This window comes from Balaenoptera musculus, chromosome 18 (genome assembly GCF_009873245.2).
Source record: "Balaenoptera musculus isolate JJ_BM4_2016_0621 chromosome 18, mBalMus1.pri.v3, whole genome shotgun sequence".
NCBI classification, from domain to species: domain Eukaryota; kingdom Metazoa; phylum Chordata; class Mammalia; order Artiodactyla; family Balaenopteridae; genus Balaenoptera; species Balaenoptera musculus.
Window position 1 is genome coordinate 71,182,800 of NC_045802.1, and position 20,586 is coordinate 71,203,385.

At 41.3% G+C, this 20,586-nt stretch overlaps 1 protein-coding gene across 7 annotated transcripts in view; it reads left to right on the top strand.

Annotated features, from left to right (window-relative positions):
- The window catches only part of LOC118883999 (protein-lysine methyltransferase METTL21E), a 132,063-nt gene that overhangs the window by 7,127 nt on the left and 104,350 nt on the right, over positions 1–20,586 (top strand). For 2 of the 7 annotated variants that reach the window (XM_036831242.1, XM_036831243.1), the window contains 4 exons: positions 2,977–3,073; positions 4,528–4,694; positions 5,802–5,919; positions 8,691–9,241. In XM_036831242.1, coding sequence (XP_036687137.1) covers positions 4,572–4,694; positions 5,802–5,919; positions 8,691–9,094 — 645 coding nt within the window. In that variant the 5' untranslated portion in view covers positions 2,977–3,073; positions 4,528–4,571 and the 3' untranslated portion in view covers positions 9,095–9,241. Of the gene's footprint in view, positions 1–2,976; positions 3,074–4,527; positions 4,695–5,801; positions 5,920–8,690; positions 9,242–9,999; positions 10,124–16,710; positions 17,029–20,586 lie in introns of those variants that run through there. The other 5 variants (XM_036831241.1, XM_036831244.1, XM_036831245.1 and 2 more) reach the window with 5 other exon arrangements.

Consider the following 20,586-nt stretch of genomic DNA (forward strand, 5'->3'; position numbering starts at 1 on the left):
GATATGTGGTCATCCTAGGTGTATGACTAATTTCAAATGACCATGTATGATGGATAGAATTGTGTTCTTTTAGAGTGTATGTGCAATTAATAGTGGTTACTGTTGTTTCATGAAATCTCTTGGAAGATTATTTTGGAGGGCTGTAAGTCATTTTTGATTATGTAATATATTCACATATATATTTTTAATCTCATTTCCATATAGAAGTAAAGATGTAATTCTTTAAAAAAAAGTGACTAGCTCTGTTTATTTAGAAAGACAGTGAAAAAACAGGAATCATTTGTTATTACACTGTAGTTATTGGGACAGCAGCACTGATCTGGTCAACTAACCTCTAAAAGAAAGTGCAAAGTCGGAGATGTCAGTGTGGTAGCTGTAGATATTCACTGGATTCATTGTAGATATTCAATGATTGGAACTTTAGGAGATGCTCCTGGGATTTAGTGTACTCTAACACCTATTAATCCCCGATACCTTAGGTGACTTGTCAAAGAAGTGCTGCGTTTACAAGGGGTTTGCAAGGAGGCCCAAGAGGGCACATTCAGCTAAAGGTCAAGGAAGCAATTAATGTTCTCTGCTTTTCCCTAAAGAACTTCCAGAGCAAAAGCTGCCCCTCCACCCCCTATCTTAGCAAGGCAAGTGAATCTAGTGAAATGAAAGTTAAAGTTCAAATACAACATATTACCAATATTATTTGGTTCTTAGAGCTCTTCCTGTGAATGTGAATACATGCCATGGTTTAAGGAGAAATATAGTGAAATATATTAGAAGAGGTGGCTCTTGCTGAAGACTATCCGTTTTTCATCTCTTTGTTTTCTCTGCATCTCTGCCAAAGGTCAGTGTTTGTGGTGGTGATAGAGTGGGTGGTAGAGGGGGGCCCTCTTTGGCACGCAGTGAGATTAGAGTCCTTTGGAGAATGCTTGGTTCTGTCTGGATCCTAGACAGGGCTCTGTGAAGGGATCACAGAATTTAAGACAGGAAATCATCTTGGCTGAATGTCCCTGCTGGATTGTGGCCACTGAAGGAATTTTCCAACAAGGGCAAACTTAATTTACCTCCATCTTTCCACTGTATTCCTCGAATGCTAGGAAATGATGTTATTGGAGCTCATAGGACAGTTTGACAACTACATCTTCCCTTAGGACTCAGAGACTCAAGACCCCTCACTCCCGTTCTTGCCTCAGTGCCGTGGAGAAATTGGAAAGTCTCTTGAGGCCTTCACTTACTTACGTGGTGCGTGTTCATCATCTCAGAAAGGCCCCACTGTTGTATGTGTATCTGTCTGTATTTTGTCTCATTCATTCATTCATTCATTCATCCATTCATCTATTCTTCTTTTACCCATTTCCTACTTCCTTTCCTTTTCCACCTCCCTCCTGGCAACCATTCTAGTGTGTTTGATGTGTATCTTTGATAAATATTTTCATGCATATCCACTTAAGGACTTGTGTAAAAATGTGGGGGTGGGGGCAGGATTGCTGGGTTGTAGGACATTTGTATATTTAATTTAACAAAATACCTTAGATTGCTCTCCAGAATGACTGCAGCATTCTATATTCTCACCAGTGGCACCTGAGGTTCTGCCATCCCCACAAGCCCCCTGTCACTCAGCACTGTCCAGCTTCTAATTTTTGTTAGTTTAATGAATATAAGAGATACCTTGTTTTAATTTGTCTATATCTGAGTTGGAACATTTCCATGTTGCTTTGTGCCTTTTTTGGTTTCGTCTTCTGTAATCTGCCAGTTTATCTCCTTTGCTTATTTTTCAATGTGGTTACTATCTTTCTCCTTGTCAATTTGGAGATTATACAGATTTCTTGTATATTCGAGATATTATCTCTTTTCAGTCTTAGACATTGTAGAATACCTTCTCTCATCTGTCATCTTTTAATCTCATCCACACTTTTAATCTTCATCCACAGAATAGAAATCTTCACTTTTGATATAAGAATATTCATCACTTTTGGGTATTGCAGATTTTAAGAAGTTTCTCTCCTCCCTACTTTCACAAAGATATCATCTTATACTATTAAATTTTTGTTTTCCTTTTACATTTGGTCTTTAATCCCTCTGGAATCCGCCTTTATAAAAGATTTTACGTAGAGATCCAGTTTTATTTTTCTCCATATAATGTGGCAGCTAACCCACCCTCTCTATGTACATGGGTTTGTCTCTGAGATCCCTGTTTTGCCCACTGGTCCATTTATCTCTTGCACCAATACCATACTGTTTTTGTAACTATGGCTTTGTGGTATACCTAAATATCTAATAAAGCAAATATTCTCCTACCTCTTATTCTTCTTTTGCAAAGTTAACTCTTTATGGATGTTTATTCTTCTATTTAAGTTTTGGAGTGAGTATATCAAGTTTCTTAAAAAAGCTAACTGGAATTGTGATTGATATTGTATTGAATATATATGACATTTTTATAGTATTAAGTCACCCCATTTGTGCATAGAGCCTCTCTCCATTTATTCATATCATCTTTTATATCTTGTACTAAAAAATATTTCAAAACAGCAAGTATGAATTTGGGACTGCTGAATGTAATTTCAGCCTTGAGGTGTGTATAAGAATTTTGAAAGACGTGTTTAGAATGGCCAACATGTAACATTATATCATCTAGATGTAAGCAATGATTCTATTCTACTTGAAAATACAGGACTGCAGCCCTAGATACTCCTATTGGTTAAGTTCTCTCTGAGGCAGGACTTTGCCCAGCTCAGCCTACCTCATGAAGGGGGGTGGGAAGGGGGTATCAGCACATGAGGGCTGACATTTTAAGGCACAGCTACCCCTCACACTAGGAAAAACCATGGTCCAATCCACATTTTAGGCTGCTAATCAGATGAATGGCTTCTCCTCTCTTGCAAGGAGAAGCTAGTAAGGGACTAGAAAAGGAGGAAGACATGGGAAAATGTGCCAGAGTGTTCTAATGTGTAACCTCATCTGTTTCCTGGATTATTCCCCAACTAGGGCTGTTCAAAGACGCCTCTTCATCTTTAAGCTCCCAGTCCCTTCTTTGGAGTAACAGTCTTACTTTCCCAGTTCACAGTGATATCACCATTCTGCGGTAAATACCTCTAATCTCTAATTTATCCTCCATGTATACATACATAGACTCCACATCACATTGTTACCATTTTCTTTAATTTTTTTTATGTGTGTGAGAAAACATTTAAGATCTACTCTCTTAGCAAATTTCAAGTATACAACACATTATTATTAACTGTAGTCATGGTGCTGTACATTAGATCTCTAGCACTTATTCATCTTACAAACTTTTTACCCTTTGACCTACATCTCTGCATTTCCCCCACCCCCTGCCCCTGGCAACCACCGTTCTACTCACTGCTTCTACAAGTAACTATAGAATTTTCAATTAAATACCACACAATCCAATATTTTTGTTTATTTGGTGATCTTGTTTTATCATTTAGTTTCATGACCAAAATATAATAACAGTTACAATGACAATAATTATAATAATTTATTGAGCTCTATGTAACAAAGTGCTAAGCACTTTATATACATCATCTCATTTAAATCTTCCAGCACTATTTGATGTAGGTTCTTTTATCTTTCACATTTTACAAACAGGGAAATGGAGGCTTAGAGAGAGAGATGTGTATCTTGCTCCATAACTAGTTTCTGAATTCTTAGAGACAATTGGATTTTTAAAAATTATATCATAGCTTTTTAATAGTGCAGAGAGGGGCTTTGGAGCTACCAAAAAGGAGCTCAAATTTTGGCTCCTTCATTTACAATTTGCATGAGCTTGGTCAAGCTGACAAAGCCCTCTGAGTCTTAGTTTCATTATCTGTAAAAGTGCAAATAATAATGCCTACCTCACAAAGTTGTTGCAAAAATTACGAGAAATATTACATACGTATCTGCCGTGGTCTGGCCTGTGAAGTATGTGCTCAGTAATTGGTGGTTGATGTTGCTTATGAAACATACGCGATATTGTGGATGTTAAGATGCCATGAGTTGTCACCAAATAATAATATAAAATAAGTAATAATAAAATAATACAAGGGTATATTGTTGGGTGGTATCAAATGTCTTTTGTCTGGATAAAGGCAGGTCATAAAGGATCTGCTACTATTCCATTATTGAAATAACTGGAATCGCACTGTGTAGCCAATACGAATAGTTGAGATCTTAGATTCCATCACCAATCTTTCTTTTGCTCTATGAATAGATTGGTAGCCTTTAAAATACATTGCTTTTTAAAAAAGTATGTCAGTTATTGTTTATTTCACATAGCATTGCAGAAATGTCTAATGGTGATTTCAGCCTCAGTGAAAATCAGCAGGATGTTGCTATCCTGATGTATGAAATATTAGCTTCTGTTAGGAGTTATTTTCAAATAGCTTACCTTACTATTATTATGTTGCACCTAAAATCAGTGCCTATTCAGAAGCAACTTAGCATAAGTAGAGATGCTGCACCTCCATCCGGCTCTCCTTCGCTATGGTTTAGTACCACAACCACTGCCTTTTTTTTTTTTGTCCCTCCTTTCAGAGAACAGAGAAGCCGATGATGACAGGAAAGTGGTTGCAGAGATCATGCAGAGGTGTTTTGTTCCAGCTTTTGTAACAGCCATCTCCTGGGAGGGATTTCATTTCGTTGGTCATGAGATTCGGATTACTGAAGCCATGGATTGTTACGGTGCTATTGTTTGGCCATCGGTATGAATTCATACAAAGTTTGCTGCATTTCAATGAGTTCTCATCCAGTGTTGTTCGTTATTATATACTGTTTGGAAGGAGAAAGGAGGCTCCATGGTTCTCTTTTGTGACCTCAAACAACACTAAAATTTAGAAATCACGAAATTGGGAAGATGCTTTTACCAATGAATTCTATTTCTGATTTGTAGCGTTAATAAAGAGTGTTGTTTACACCTTCAGTTTTTTGTGACCATAAGTCACAGAAGTTTAGAATAGTAAACATTTTAATTTCCCATTTAACTGGTTCCATTTGAGTTAAACAATTATAATGAAATCCGTTTCAGTTTCAACAGGCAGAATATTCTAAAGGCCACCACTTATTTATCAATTGTCCTATGAAGGGTGCAGACCCCCGCCCCTCACTGTCTGCCTCAATCCCAAACACCCACTTCTTTTTTTTTCTTTTATAAATTTATTTACTTTTGGCTGCGTTGGGTCTTTGTTGCTGCGCACAGGCTTTCTCTAGTTGCGACGAGCAGGGGCTACTCTTCGTTGCCGTGCATGGGCTTCTCATTGCGGTGGCTTCTCTTGTTGTGGAGCATGGGCTCTAGGCACGCGGGCTTCAGTAGTTGCGGCATGCGGGCTCAGTAGTTGTGGCTCGCGGGCTCTAGAGTGCAGGCTCAGTAGTTGTGGCGCATGGGCTTAGTTGTTCTGCGGCATGTGGGATCTTCCCGGACCAGGGCTCAAACCCGTGTCCCCTGCATTGGCAGGCGGATTCTTAACCACTGCACCGCGAGGGAAGCCCCACACACTTCTTTAAAATGACTTATTATTGGAAGTTGCTTCCTTTAAGGATAATCAAGCCTAAGTAACTGAACTCTATATTCTTAGTTCTCTTTTCTCCCCAACAATCCCCAAGGACTTTTCCTATCCTAAGTGTTGAACGTATTGAAGGATGTACTTCTGTGGATAATTTTCGGTAGTGATGTGTATGTATGTACACATGCACTCACATGGGCTCACGTACGTATCATAGCGTTCGTGGGGTATTTATCTAATAGAGTTTAATTTTACTTTCTGTGATTACTTGCCAAGCACTACTTTTTTTCTTTTTTTGAATTTTCATAGGCCCTTGTTCTATGCTATTTCCTGGAAACAAATGTAAAGCAGTATAACATGGTTGACAAAAATGTGATTGAAATTGGAGCTGGAACAGGGTTAGTCTCCATCGTGGCGAGTTTACTTGGTAAGCAGCTGTTTTTGATTGAGTGGGGTCAGAGAATCCCATGATCCTGTATCATTAGTTGCTTTTACTATCCAGTTTACTATGACCTGGGCCTGTTTTTAACCCCTTAATTTGTTGAATGGGCTTTATCAGGAAACTGATGTTAAAGTCACCCGTTTGGTTTTCTGGGAAGCTGGATTTTTATCCTGGCTAACTGGGATGTGTACCCCAGCATCCCGACTGCTGGAGGGCGTGTGAAATACTAGGCATAGGCAGAGCTGACTGTGCGGACTCAGACGATCTTTATTTAAATGTTAGCCCCATTTCAACATTCCCATGTACTTGTATATTCCTTTTGGGTTTTGAAGTCCTATGCTTTTATGAAAAAGCATCTGTTAGAATAGAGAAAGAGTATGAGAAATCACGTCTGCTTCTAAGTTTAGGCATTTGTCCATCAATTAATTTTCTCAGTTATTTCCATTTTTCTTTTGCAATCCCTTGTTCTTTCACCAGCATCTTCTTTTCCAACTAAATGTGTGATTGTCTCTATGTATGCCTGAGCCTGCTTCAGTTCAGTCTTTTTTGTTGTTGTTATCTATTTCACGGCCTTAATTTAGCTGCCTTCTCTGATGTGTGCTACCCAAATCTGTCTTGATTTCCTTGATCTTCAGAAGTGCACACTTGCCACTCTAAAATCTTGAGAGGAATTCACGATTTAGCAATTTACAACTTTCTAAACACTGGGGAAATATAAGACCCTTGAAGTCCTCTCCAAATATATTTTTTAGATTGCTCTGTCCTGATACTGCTTTCTAAAGTCACCATTCCATTTAGTATGGACTGTGGCAGAGGCATTGGATTTATACCTGAAGACTTCCTCATTTAAGAGCAGAATCTGTGTTTTGGGAAGTCGTTCATTCATTAAAAAGAATTAAAAAATATTTTTTTATTGGGGTATAATTGCTTTACAATGTGTTAGTTTCTGCTGTACATCAAAGTGAATCAGCTATACGTATACATATATCTTCTCCCTCTTGGACCTCCCTGCCCCCCATCCGACCCATCTAGGTCATCACAGAGCACTGAGCTGAGCTCCCTGTGCTATAGTGCAGGTTCCCACTAACTATTTATTTTACACATGGTAGTGTATTTATGTCAAAGCTAATCCCCCAATTCATCCCACCCTCCCCTTCCCCACTGTGTCCACATGTCTGTTCTCTACATCTATGTCTCTATTCCTGCCCTGGAACTAGGTTCACCTGTACCGTTTTTCTAGATTCCACATACATGCGTTAATATACGATATTTGTTTTTCCCTTTCTCGCTTGCTTCACTCTGTATGACAGACTCTAGGTCCATTCACATCTCTACAAATGACCCGATTTCATTCCTTTTTATGGCTGAGTAATATTACATTGTACATATGTACCACATCTTCTTTATCCATTCATCTGTCAGTGGACACCTAGGTTGCTTCCAGGACCTGGCTATTGTAAATAGTGCTGCAATGAACATTGGGGTGCGTGTGTCTTTTTGAATTATGGTTTGATCCTTTTGGTCTGCTCCTATAACTTGAAACAAATATCAAAAGGTGGAAACTTTGTTTAGTCAGTGATGATATTTACCTCTCTAGACACAAAGATCTTAATAGTCAGATAGTTTCTCTTCCTATGGGCAGGATCGGGGGACAGAGGGGGTCATTCCTTCTCTTGGGATTTTAAAAAGATTTGTGGAAAATGATAGACCCACCCACCCCACTAGAATGTAGAGATTCATATCTCTGTGATATGAATTTCTACCAGTGAAATGCTTATTTTCCTCCCATTTTAATATTTTCCAGAAAATACAGTCAGTGGCCAGAGAAACTTGCCATCTTGGGTGAAGAATGGGCTCTAAACCGGTCTGGGCTGAACTAGACTTCCCTTCCAGTTCTGCTTTCATGTCTGATGATGTAGAATCAGCCAGTCCTAGGCTTATTTACACATTGTTTTCAGGCTCTGCTACTGCTCAAAGTTCACTTTAAGGGCCAAATTTTATTGGTTTTTGCTCTCTGATTTCTTCCTGACAATGACCACCAGTATTCACTTTTACCTCTGGGATTGCTTATATCTTCTTCATCTGAGCATTCTGTCCTGTGTCTATGATCTTTGGTTGTATGAGCACTGTATGTGGGTTGTAGCTAGGTTTTAACATCTCTTAATGGGAAGAGACAGACTTATAATGGGGTCAAGCTGAAAACGTGCCATGAACATGGGTGTCCTGATACTTTCCGTGTAATGACATTGAAAAGTCTTCTCTCTTCCCTCCATTTCTTACACTTGAGCACTTCCTGGTCAACGATAGGACGCCCAGTGTTATATACACCCGTTTGGTCTCACATGACTGGGGCTCAGACTTCTTTTAGTGAAGAACCCTTTCATCTTTCAATTGTGACATCTGATTGTTCCAGTGAGGGTACCAAATACTTTGAATTTCCCTTTCTCTTGATTTTTTAAGTAGATAAATAGAAAATAACAGCAACAATAACAAAACAAGACAGGCAAAAAACCAGGAGAACAGAAAAGTGCAACAGAGTGCAGAAGTGCCTGGGGAATCTAATTGTTTTTAAGGGGAGGCATAAAGGTGCCTTAGCATCCATTTTGAAGGGATTTCCCTCCTGTGTGTGTGTACTGACCAGTCCTTGACATGAGGTTAGCATTTGTGCAGAATTTCAAAGTGCATGGTGGCTTGAAACCTAATTGCTTTACCTTATCCCATGAAGGTTACTTTTCCTACTGTCCTTTGTTTCCCAGGTGCGCACGTGACTGCCACAGATTTACCTGAGTTACTTGGAAACCTGCAATATAATATTTCCCGAAACACCAAAATGAAATGTAAGCATTTGCCTCAGGTTAAAGAGCTCTCCTGGGGTGTAGCTTTAGACAAGAACTTTCCCAAGGCTTCCAGCAACTTTGACTACATCCTGGCGGCCGATGTTGTCTATGCTCATCCATTTCTGGAAGAACTCCTCATTACCTTTGACCATCTGTGCAAAGAAACCACCGTCATCCTCTGGGTCATGAAATTCAGGTTGGAGAAGGAAAATAAATTTGTAGATAGATTTAAGGAGTTGTTTAACCTGGAGGAGATTTCCAGTTTCCCTAGCCTGAATATTAAGTTGTATAAAGCTATGAAGAAAAATTGGAGGAGTGCATGATATCCTCAGAGGAGGACTTGGAAAGGGAAGGCAATTTCTAGTGATTATTATTGCTTTAACAAAGAACCTGGATGATCTGATATAGCTGACTTTCCCAAGGGGACACACACACACACACACACACACACACACACACACACACACACACACACACACACACACACACACACACACACACACACACACACACACACACACACACACACACACACATGCGTGCACACACGCCTTGCCCCAGACAGGGATTTTCCCAGATATAGCACACAGGTGTATAAAATGGCAAAGCCATTCTGTGTGGTAATTGGTTAGGACAATGTCTGCTTTCCTTATCTTTCTATAGTATCATTTATAATTATTATCATCTTAATAAATGGTGCAATTATTGTTAATGTATAACTGTAGAATGATGGTTTTTTAAATTTTACTTATTTATTTATTTTTGGCTGTGTTGGGTCTTCGTTTCTGTGCGAGGGCTTTCTCTAGTTGTGGCAAGCAGGGGCTACTCTTCATCGCGGTGCGCGGGCCTCTCACTATCGCGGCCTCTCTTGTTGCGGAGCACAGGCTCCAGACGCGCAGGCTCAGTAATCGTGGCTCACGGGCCCAGTTGCTCCGCGGCATGTGGGATCGTCCCAGACCAGGGCTCGAACCCGTGTCCCCTGCATTGGCAGGCAGACTCTCAACCACTCTGCCACCAGGGAAGCCCAATGATGGTTTTTAATAATGGTGTGTCTAAAATGTTTTAAACACAAGCTTATGTGATTCTCTCTTTAGAAATAAAGAAATGGACTATAGTGGGCTCTACAAATAAATCTGAATAGGTGGACATAGAATGTAATGGTCAGTGTTAGATTATTGTGGCTTCATTAGTGCCAGCTTCTTGGTGGTCTGTCTTCTCTGCTTGGCAGGGTGGGTCTCCAGCACACCCTCTGAAATCAGTCAAGCTGGTGGATTCGAGGTTACAGGCAAGGACATTTCACTCCAGTAAATGAAAAATGAATGGAAGAAAACATAAAAGCAGTTGAGATTTTGGAGGAGTCATTGTTTTATTTTTAAGCCAAGTACAGTTATTCTGCATCACAGAAAGAGAAATAAATATAAAAACTTTTCATGTGTATAAAAATACACATGAAAAGATTTCAGTCTCTAATCTCAAATAACCAGACATATGGCTGGTTTTAAAGTTTAAAGCTCTTCTGATAATCATATAGAGACCTAGATATTTGAAATCCTATGTGCTTTTTTTTTTTTCACAAGGACCTTAGAGATTAGAATAAAGTCTGAAGTAATTTAAGTCAGTGCAAGAAGAGCAAAATATTAGGATTTTGTGCCATGTAACAAGACTAGCGGTTGGTAACTCTTCCGGGTTCTCGGTGATGTTTGCTCGGCGGGCTCTGTGCCCTGAGGGTGGTACTTGCCCAGCCGTTTCTGCTTTGCTGGAAGTTCTCAGTCTACTCAGGGTTGAACAGAGCTGAAAAGTTGATTTCCTAGGACTCTGACCTTAAGCCAGGATGCAAATGTACTCTCAGTGGGTGTTTTCGTATGCACGGTTCCTGGGGTCATCTCTCAATAATTACCAGTATTTATACGCCCCTTTATAGTTTTCACAGCCTGTTGTGTACATAAAGTCAACTAATCCTCACGACCATTCTAAGAGTCTGTGTAATATCAGTATCCCCACTGCACAGATGAAGGAGCCGAGGCCACCAGGGGTGGACACACAGCTTCCGAGTGGCAGTGCTAGGCAGTCAGGCCCAGGTCTGAGTCCAGAGCCCGTGTTTTTTTTTTTTTAACCATTGCTCTGCCTTTATGTATTTAAAACAGTAATTTTCAAACTCTTTTGTAAGTGAGTGAAGTCATTTCTTTCAAGTGAAATCAATACCTGGAAAGGTAAGCAAATGCATCCGGAAAAGATTAGAATCTTTTTCTCTGGTTTCAGGGAGGCTCATTTAGAAAGTGACATTTAAGCGAAGCTGGAAGGAGGTGAGGGAAGCAGCAGTGCAGGTATCTGGGGAGGTGTGTCCCCGGCAGAAGGAACATCTCTGCCAGGACCTTAAAGCAGGAGCCCACCGGTCCTCAGGAGGAAACATGGGAGGCCGGTGAGCTCGGAGCAGGGCGAGCGGGGGAGACTAGGAAGCTTCGGCATCAGCGGCTGGAGGGGGCGGCCGGATCCCGTCGGGCCTTCGTGGCAGGCTGGGTTCTCCGGAAGCAGGCCAGGAGGTGGCATTTGGTGTGCAGGTCATTTTTAGGGAGTGTCGTTGGGATCAAGACCTGTGGAAGGAACAGGAGGAGGCGGGGCAGAAGCAGAGGCGGAGCTGCCGTGCACAGCCTCAGCCGACCCACCCCCGTGGGGCTCTGGACCTGGGGGCGGGGATGGGGGGCGCTGAGACTTCTGAGCCTTGATAACCCGTGTCGCTCAGTCACCGGACGTGGGTGGCCCTCGAAGGCGGTGACCTTGGGCGAGGTGACTTACGCCGGGGGAGGGGTGGGGTGAGGCGATGCCCGCCGGCGTTGACAGCCCAGGGCCGCCTGCCAGCAGCACTGCCAGCGTGGAGGCGATGAGTCACCCTGAGGGTCTGCGCAGCACGTGAGGGCAGCCGTAACCTCAAGGCCATTGCGAGGACCTCGGCTTTTCCTCCGGCGAAGTGGAGGATGGCGGGACGGTTTGGAGTGGAGGAGTGAAACAGTTACCCCTCCGTGGGAGGACCGCTCTGGCTGATGTTCCTAGGACACTACGCAGGGCGGAGGGGCCCGCGGGGAGGCTGTGGTGAGGATGGCAGCCCCCGCCACCCCAGCGGGGACTGTGCCCCGAGGTGGCGAGGAGGGGTCGTTTCTAGAGGAGTGTGGAAAAAACGGCTCCTCTGCTAAAAAAAGGTTGTATATCACTACTAAGCTATTTTTAGGTAGACTAGATAAAGTGTCCTTCTTTCAAAGACTGTTAGAACCAAGCCAGCCGTGTGGTTCTTAACAGTTCCTCTTTCTCTAAGTGTCAATCTGTAAACACAATGCTCAATATCCATTGCTTTATCCTGTTTATAGCATTCCCTTGCAAATTGTAGCACCCACCCACATACCCTGTGTCGCTCCTGCTTCACTCCATTCTGCGTGTTTGTCTACTTTTATCTTTTTGCTGTCGTTTCTCCACACTTTTCTGGATTCAATTTTACAATAATTGAATTCCAAAAGATGTAATTTGAGTAGCTTTTTTCTATCTTACAGTGTTTTTTTTTTTTAATGGCTAGGAATTGATTTGTTAACTTTAATCCAAGAGAATTTACTGTGAATTTTGCCTTTGCTCCCCTACCTTCCTCCCTCCTTCCCTCCCTCCCTCCCTCTCTTTCTTTCTCTCTTTCTGTCTTTCATTCTGACAGGTTCAACTACGCTACTGAAAACCTTAGTCTATTTCTTGCAGTAACTTTCTGGGTTTCTAATAGAGTAACAATACTGCCTGTCAGGGTTTTAATAGAGGTTATCACAGAATCATTATTGCTTCACAGCAGACATACCAACTTGCTGGCAATACTCTGCAGCTTAAAATTTCCGTTATATGCATGTAAACACGAGAGTTTTTGTGCCCCAGGCCATATCAACTGACTTTAGGAAACTAAATACTGTACTCAAATCTTCTGTCTTAGAATTTACTGATCTACCCTATTTCATTTGTACCAATTTTTGTCTACCAGAATGTTAAAACATTGGTTTTCATTCCATATTAATATTTGGTTCTCTTTTTGGATAAAGAATTGTGGCATTGGGTAACTTCCTAAGAGATTTGGAGCCATAGAATAAAGAAAGAAGATGAGGAAACATAACAGAATGGAATGTTCCTTTTTTTTTCCTTTAAATCCTCAGATTCCAGGAGCTTGGTGTTCTCTGTGAATGCCTGGTCTTTGTACACAGAGATCACGTCCAACTTGCTTTAAGCATTGCTGTTGGCATGAGAGCAGATAAGTAATTTCTGAATATCCTTTGGTAGTAAAACATATCCACTGGGTAGGATTTTGGTACAAGAAAATATTTACATGTACTAATTTTGAAAACAATCTTGGGACCTTGGGCTCTAGAAATAAAAGAATTAAAGTCAAATTAAGTAGATCAGATAAGTAAGCTTAGTGATAAGTTTAGAAGAAAGTTAATTATACTGTGCCTCTTTTCTCGATTCCATTTTAACTTAATTTTCATGGAAATCTACACGTGAAGGAAGCAAAAAAATTGTCAAATATGTACATTTTTTCCACCAAATTATAAGGCAGTACTAAATAAAATTGGGAATGCAGCAGGTAAATCCTTTCACAAAACGTAGGGGATACGGGCAAAGCAAAATTGAAAAATCATAGATATTTGGTAGTGTGTTTGTGTGTGGACCTAATTCTTCACGTCTGCTTTATGGAGTCTGGAAATAGTTCACAAATGATTTCCACATCCAGGTTTTGGCATTTTTGAGTTTGTAATGTGAAATTAAGTCTAGAATATTTACCTGCAAGCCCAATTTCAGTATGTGCCCTGCTTCCAAGTTTCACACGTAATCAAAGACAGTGTTCTGTACAATTGTGTGGTTGTATTAATGGGACAGTTGTGTCTTAGGTCGCCTTAGGTAGCATCAGTTGGTTCTGTGGTCATACTAACTCCTTTTACTAAGAGTTTCTGGCCTGGACATGAGTATTTACTCGGATTGCGTATAGCTATGTTGTAGTTAGATTGCTGGGCACACACCATTGACTGCCTGTGCTATTGAACTAACCTTTGGCCTCTATCATCAACAGTGCTTATACTGGGAAAGCTTGAAGGCAGGAGTTTTTCCTCTCACTTCTCTCAGTTTCTTTGTTTCTGAGGCAATTGTCTTTCCTTGAAATCCAATCAAGTTTTAGAATTGGCACTCAACCATCAAGGAATTTAAAAGCATCACTAAAAATGAAAACAGATGTCCAGGTCAATTTTTCGATAAATGGCATTAATAGAAAAAAAATAGGAAAATGTTGGCTATCTGCTGCTAATCACTAACACTTTAGCATACCAAAATGTATTGTTAGGTTTTCTAAACAAAAGCACAAACTGAGTAAAACTAAAATAAGGCATATAAAAATACTTTAATGGCTAGGCATTATTTCATAATGCCACAAATACAGGACACAAGGCATCTGAAAGTTTTTTATTTGGTAAGTGCTAGATTTTGTAGCTTAAGCTTTCGAAAATTTCCATTTTTCATTGTCCACAGTCTGTATGTCTATACTCTTCTTTGTTTTGATTTTAAATTATCAGTCACCCCTTACCTTCACTGGATTTTATGTGTGTGTGTGTGTGATGATTTAATTTGGGTTTTCTTATCTGGTGCCATGGTTTAATTTGGGTTTCTTATCTCTTTCTGTGTTTCCTTTGTTGGAAGAGTATAAATCATAATGGTAAAGGTGGTCTCTTTGTCCCAAACCATCATAAATAAGCCCCAAGAACAGGCCATAAAAATGTAAGAAATTCTTAGATTAAAAAACATGAGTAATGTTTTTTACCCACCTGGTGTTCAGAGGTAAAAGTACAGTTTGCAACTAGTAAATTATTAACACTTTTCTATCAAGGATTTCCTTCTTCCTTAGGATCTCTGTGATTAATATGTCGTCAGTTTAAGAATGAGAAGGGTGTCAAACATGATAAACACATTTTATAATCATGTATTCAAAAGAGGAATTGAGGAATAATTCTAATGATTATAATTAGTTGGAATAATTATACCATTATTCTAATAAATATAATATAATAAGAATGTGCAGCATTCTTGGGGTAGGGGGAGCAAAGTGCTAGAGCTGCTGGGAACAGATTTCATATTTTTTTGAAGGTAATTCAAGGAGACTTAAAGGCAGTTATAAGAATGCAAAATAACTAATGTAAATACCTTTTACTTTCCTGATATTTTATTTTTCTTCTCTAGGTAGCCATCCAATGGCTGTCTTCATTCATTCATTCATTCATTCAGTATTTACTGAAACCCCACAATATGCCAAGCAGGGGCTGTAGACACACAGTGAACAAGGTGGATGGGGCAGTCCTCCTGGCGGCTTCAAGTTCAGTGCAAATGGGCAGATGCAGCGAAGTCAATGCATGGAGGGGGGAACAGACGTGTTTTCAGTGCAGTGTCAGGTGTGCTGATAGGAGGGGACCTAATCCACAACCAGGGCGTCAGTGAGGACTTCCTGGAGAAATAACCTGTAGCTGGGAAAGGAGATGGAGACAGGGGCGCTTTCTGGGCAGCCGAGAGTAACCCCCTTGAACCACTCGCTGGAAAAATTGTAGCTTCTAATAATCCTTGCTGAAACAACTCCATTTACGGAATACTCACAGCTTTGGTCTCTGTTTTAGATATTTTACATAGAGCTCACTGAATACCTCTAATACCCTGGAGGTATTAGCCCATTTTACACATGAAGAAACTGAGGCTCAGTGGGGGTGAGCAGCTTCTCTGATGTGTGTCCGGTTGGGATTGGAACCTCGGTCTCTAAGGCACCAAAGCTTGTGCTCTTTTCAAGTACTGCCCTGTGTCCATTTTCCACTCTGAGCCTTGCAAGAAAATCCTGAATTTGAATTTTATTCTAGCTAATTCGGAGCAATTCACGAATTGCTCGGAATTTAGTGAATACTGTCTTTATTTGTACAAATTAGCCTAAGTGGGATACTATTGCTATGTATCTGCATTGTGAACAGTAAATCACTAAGAGAATGAGTGTATAAACAAAGATTTAAATAAACTTTTCTTTGCAAAAAAAAAAAAAGAAATCGGACAAATATTAGATTAATTTATTTAAAGATAGGTAGTGATCTTGAAACAGCTCAGGCCGAATGAAGTGAAAGCAGTGGATGCCCTCAGGTGACTTCTCAGCGGGAAAGGCCAAGGGGGCGGGGCTGACCTTTAGAACATCACCCGATCTGTCAGTGACGCGGGTGTTTACAGGGCTGTTGCTAGGTGGGAAGGCTCACTGCATCAGCATGGAGCTAAGCCGCGGGGTGACGGGAGCACCCCAGTCCAGGAAACCACGTTTTCAGCAATCTTCCCAGGCGAGGGCAGAACTGACTCAGGCAGCGTGGCCTTCTGCAGCCCAAGCAGAGGGCACCGGGGCTGTGCCGGGGAGACTGGAAGGGCACCAAAGTACTTGGCTAAGTGGAAACGGCCAAGGGTGTCCATCAGCCTGAGGTTTATGCGTTGACAGGCCCCGCGGTTCCGGGAGGGCGATACTGATACTGCTGAGTAAGCCTCACACCGTGGCGGGAGGCCTGGACCGGTGACTGACGGGATGTAAGGCGATGCGGGCGGGGCCGGGCTGGGGGCCTGCTGCCGTGACGTCAGCACAGGGCAGCTGTCAGGGGCTGTCCCTGAGGGCCCCGCTCGGAGGACCCTGGCCATCGCCGCTGGAGGGCGACGCGAGCCAGAGCACAGAATGTTCCAGAAAACAGAGAAGGATGTATGTAAACTTCCGGCAGGACTTGGCTACCCGGGGCAGTGACAACTTCCAAGGCGGGATGGTAGGGAGGAAACTAGAGAGAAAACCTCAACATTACTGAGGAAAAGGAATCGCAGGATAAGCTTCTCTCTTTATTTATTACATATATTCCTGGTTGGTGTGTGCACTGACCAGCAGATACTGAAGGCCGCTGACCGACCTCTCTACTCAGCAAGTGCCTGAACGTGGAGTCTGATAGGTGCAAGAAGTGGAAGCCAGCATCTGAGGACGTGTCAGCTCGAATGCCCGTGAAATCCACTTCAGATAAAAAGTGTGCATTGATTCTATCTTTTGCTTCTACCAACTAGGTGAAAGGCTAAGGATTTGGATACCATTCCCTCAAAGCTCGGGGAATTAAATCCGAGTCTGAAATTACCAAACATTGCCACTGGGAGGCCCCAGTGATCTGTAAAATGAACTTCCCTATCTGAATAAATAAGTGAAAATAAAAGACATGATTTAAACAAGTGAATTGAATTATGAAAGATTATATGCAAATGTACCCAAAGCGGTAAGGGGTAAATACAGCACAGTAAAATGTGATAAATACCTGGTGCCGTCTGCCTTCATTAGGGATTGTTTAAATTCCACCCCTGCCTCAGCGCAGTGCACACGAAATGAAATAGTCTCCAAGAAAAGGGAAAACAAGGGCTGGTTTCCCGTTATTTGAACACTATACACATGTTCATGGCTGCATGTGTGTGTGTTTGTGTACGTGTGGGGGGGGGGGGAGGAGAGGGAAGAGTGTAAATATCTGGCCATATTTTCATTTCTTGTAGTACAGTGGCTCAGAATCACTGGAGAGCTTGGTAAACACAACTAGATGGGTCCCAACCCCAGAGTTTCTGATTCAGCAGATCTGGAGTGGGGCCTGAGAATGTGCATCTCTAACAGGTTCTCTGGCCTGGGGACCACACTTTGAGAACTGCTGTTGTCATACAGGACACTTCAACCTTGAGTGTTGATCATTTGAAACGAGGGCATTTTGGCATATCAGGGAGATGCGCCCTTTCGCCTATTCTGTGTCCGATCATTCACATCTTAAAATGCACCCTCTTCCTCGAATGAACACTTTTCCCTGTGGGACCTTCCATGAACCCCCTACATACATTCCTGTGGGCTCTATCCTTTCTAAGTTGTTGGAAAGACAACTTTATCAGCATGGTATGATACAGACTAACCTTTTTGCTTGCCCTTAATGTTCTTTTATGTTGATGCAACATTTATGTTCATTTTGAGTCTAGCTCATTAAGTGTGGTTATAAATAGTCTGTGAGGTGGAAGGGGAGTATGGAAAATTATATGGAGATTGTTTCACAGTCAAAGACTAAAGGGATATTTCTTGAAACTCTAGCTTGGGGACTCTGAATATAAAATGCTTGTAAGCTATTAAAGAACAGACAGTGACAATGTTTAATTTTATTGCTACAGTGTGTAATAGCTCCATATTCAAATGGGCTCTTAATTAAAATATGTGTAGATGCTCCTAGCACCAGAGATTTGACTCCCAACTCTTGTATTGTCTTTTTAGAGGGAAAGTTCTGATATACACAAGAGTGACAGCATTTGGGGTAGGGTTTGTTGTGGTGCAAAGGAGTTTGTCAGGCCTGGGGTGAGGCAGTTGTTGGTTTCACTGCAGTAGGTAGGTATCTGGGCAAGCACCCCATTTGTCACCTACCTTCACCACCTGCCCAATAAGCTAGAAGATGTTGGCATTGGTGAGATTTTTTTTTTTATTGCCACAAGTGAAATATTCTGGCAATGGGGTGTAGCATTTTTTTCTCTTTTCAAATTTGTGATGAATTAGAGCCACATTCTTCCATGAAACTGGCCTAGTCATACCTCCAACTAGATGATCTCCGTGAAGTAATTTGAAAAACTGGAATTCCTCATCATCACTGTAAAAAATATTTAAAAATAAAAGCAACTGGAATATTCTGAAAGTGGGGTTGGAGGGAAGCATTCCTTTTCTCTTTCCTAATACGAGTGCACAGGCATCGTGTTGATCTGCTGGCTCAGAGCGGAGGTTCTCAGCCCTGGCTGGCAGTCAGAACCCCTGTGAAACTTTAGAGAAAATACTGTTTCCCTGGCCCTGTCTTTACCCACTGGGTTGGAACCCTCAGGGGTTGGTAGGGGTGCATTTTGGTACAGGAATCTGTATTTTTAAAAATCTCCCTGCAAGATCCTGTTGATTAGCCATTTGGGGAGAAGTATTGGTTTGGTGTAGGTGACGAATCCGGCTCAGGTTGTCCCTCTGTGGCTTTTATTGCACTCTCATGGCTTGTGAGTTACTGAATCACTTATGAATTCCGAGTTTTCTCATTGCATGTAATTGCTAAATGGAGAATTTTCCACCTGAAAGCCCCCAACTGTATTGAAACCAACCTCAGATATATCCTAGGATACATTTTCCCTGGGACTCAGCCAATACAGATTAATTAATTGTTGTGGGAAGAAAGAAAACATACCACCTCACCTCAGTACTGGGATATTAATTGATTAATCAATAGAAATTGGAATATTACCATGTTCAACACAAACCACACCCTTTGCTCAACAAGCCACAAAAACACCATTTTCCAAGAACCCAGGAAGTTCAGTCTCCTAGAACAGGGACTGTGTGTCCACAAAGCAGTGGGCAGGTGTTACCTAGAAAGGAAGACTCAGCTGGGGGCCAAATGTGTCGAGAGAAGGGAAAAGCAGTGACCCACAGGCCCCAAGGGAGGGCGCTCACCCAGGTTCTCAGTGCTTTCAGCAACATTTATTATTTCCACTTTTTGCGTCAATACGTTAGATGGAGGGAAAATACCGGACGACAATGCCTAACATCATGAGAAAATAACATGACATTAAAAGGCGTATAATGTATAAAGACTACATCAGATGTCTCTGTATTATTTCTTATTACTGCATGTGAATCCACAGTTATACCAAAGTAAAAAGTTTTTAAGAAGAAATGTGTGTGCGTTCAGAGGTATTTCTTTGTGTATGGATGAGGCATACAAAACTTTTTGTTCTTCCCTTTCCCCACCCACCTTCCTCTGTACGTGGATGTCTAGGATGCATGTGGAAAATCTTCAAACAGTGCAGTGCTTGGGGTGCAGGGGCAATGAAGGGCTGTGAGTTGTCTGATATCACAGCTGCCCTCTATTGAAGGGTTTCTTTGAGCCAGGGACTTTGCTAAGCTCCCTATATTCATTATCTCATTTAATTCTTACGACGGTCTTGTACGTAAATAGTATTATCCCATTTTACAGATGAGGAAATTAAAGCTTAGTGAGGTTAAGCTAGGTAACCTAGGTCACAACAGGCTACAAATGGTGTAGTAGGATTTGAACTTAAGTCAAACGTTGAAGTCCATGCTTTCTTGGTTTTACCTACTACCCCATCTGTAAGGTAATGGGAATTGTACCTACTGGCATCAAATCAAGTGTTTTTGTCTGACTGAGTTGCTTTAGAAGAACCTATTGACTCCAGAAATGATTCAGAAATTCTCATGCCAAAAAAAAAATATTTTTTTTAAGAAGAACTAACCAACTATATAGACTATTAGGAACCTGGAATTTCGAGGTTAGGAGTCCAACCTCTTATTTAGTGTGAAATCATCTTCTGAAAATGCAGTATATTCTAATTATGAGAAAGTACTTATATGGAACTGAAATTTGCTTGCCTCTTAGGTATAACAAAAAATAAGCCTCTCTACACAAAACAAGTCTTTTCTATAAAACTGCAATGAGAGAAGTATGAGACAGTCTGTCCTTTTCAAGCCAGACATTTCCAGTTCTTTTTCAATCATCTGCCATTTGCCATTACTTGGAGAATCTTGATTATATTCCTTGGACATACTCCAATTACTCAATATCTCCTCTTAAATTGTGGTCTTCAAGACTTGAGGCAGTGCTACAGAGGTGGTCTGACCTAGATGGAAAGCACTTTTTCTGAACATAATACTTTAACAATGGAATGCAGGCAGTGGCTGTACTTCATAGATATGGAAGGAATCAAGGAATCT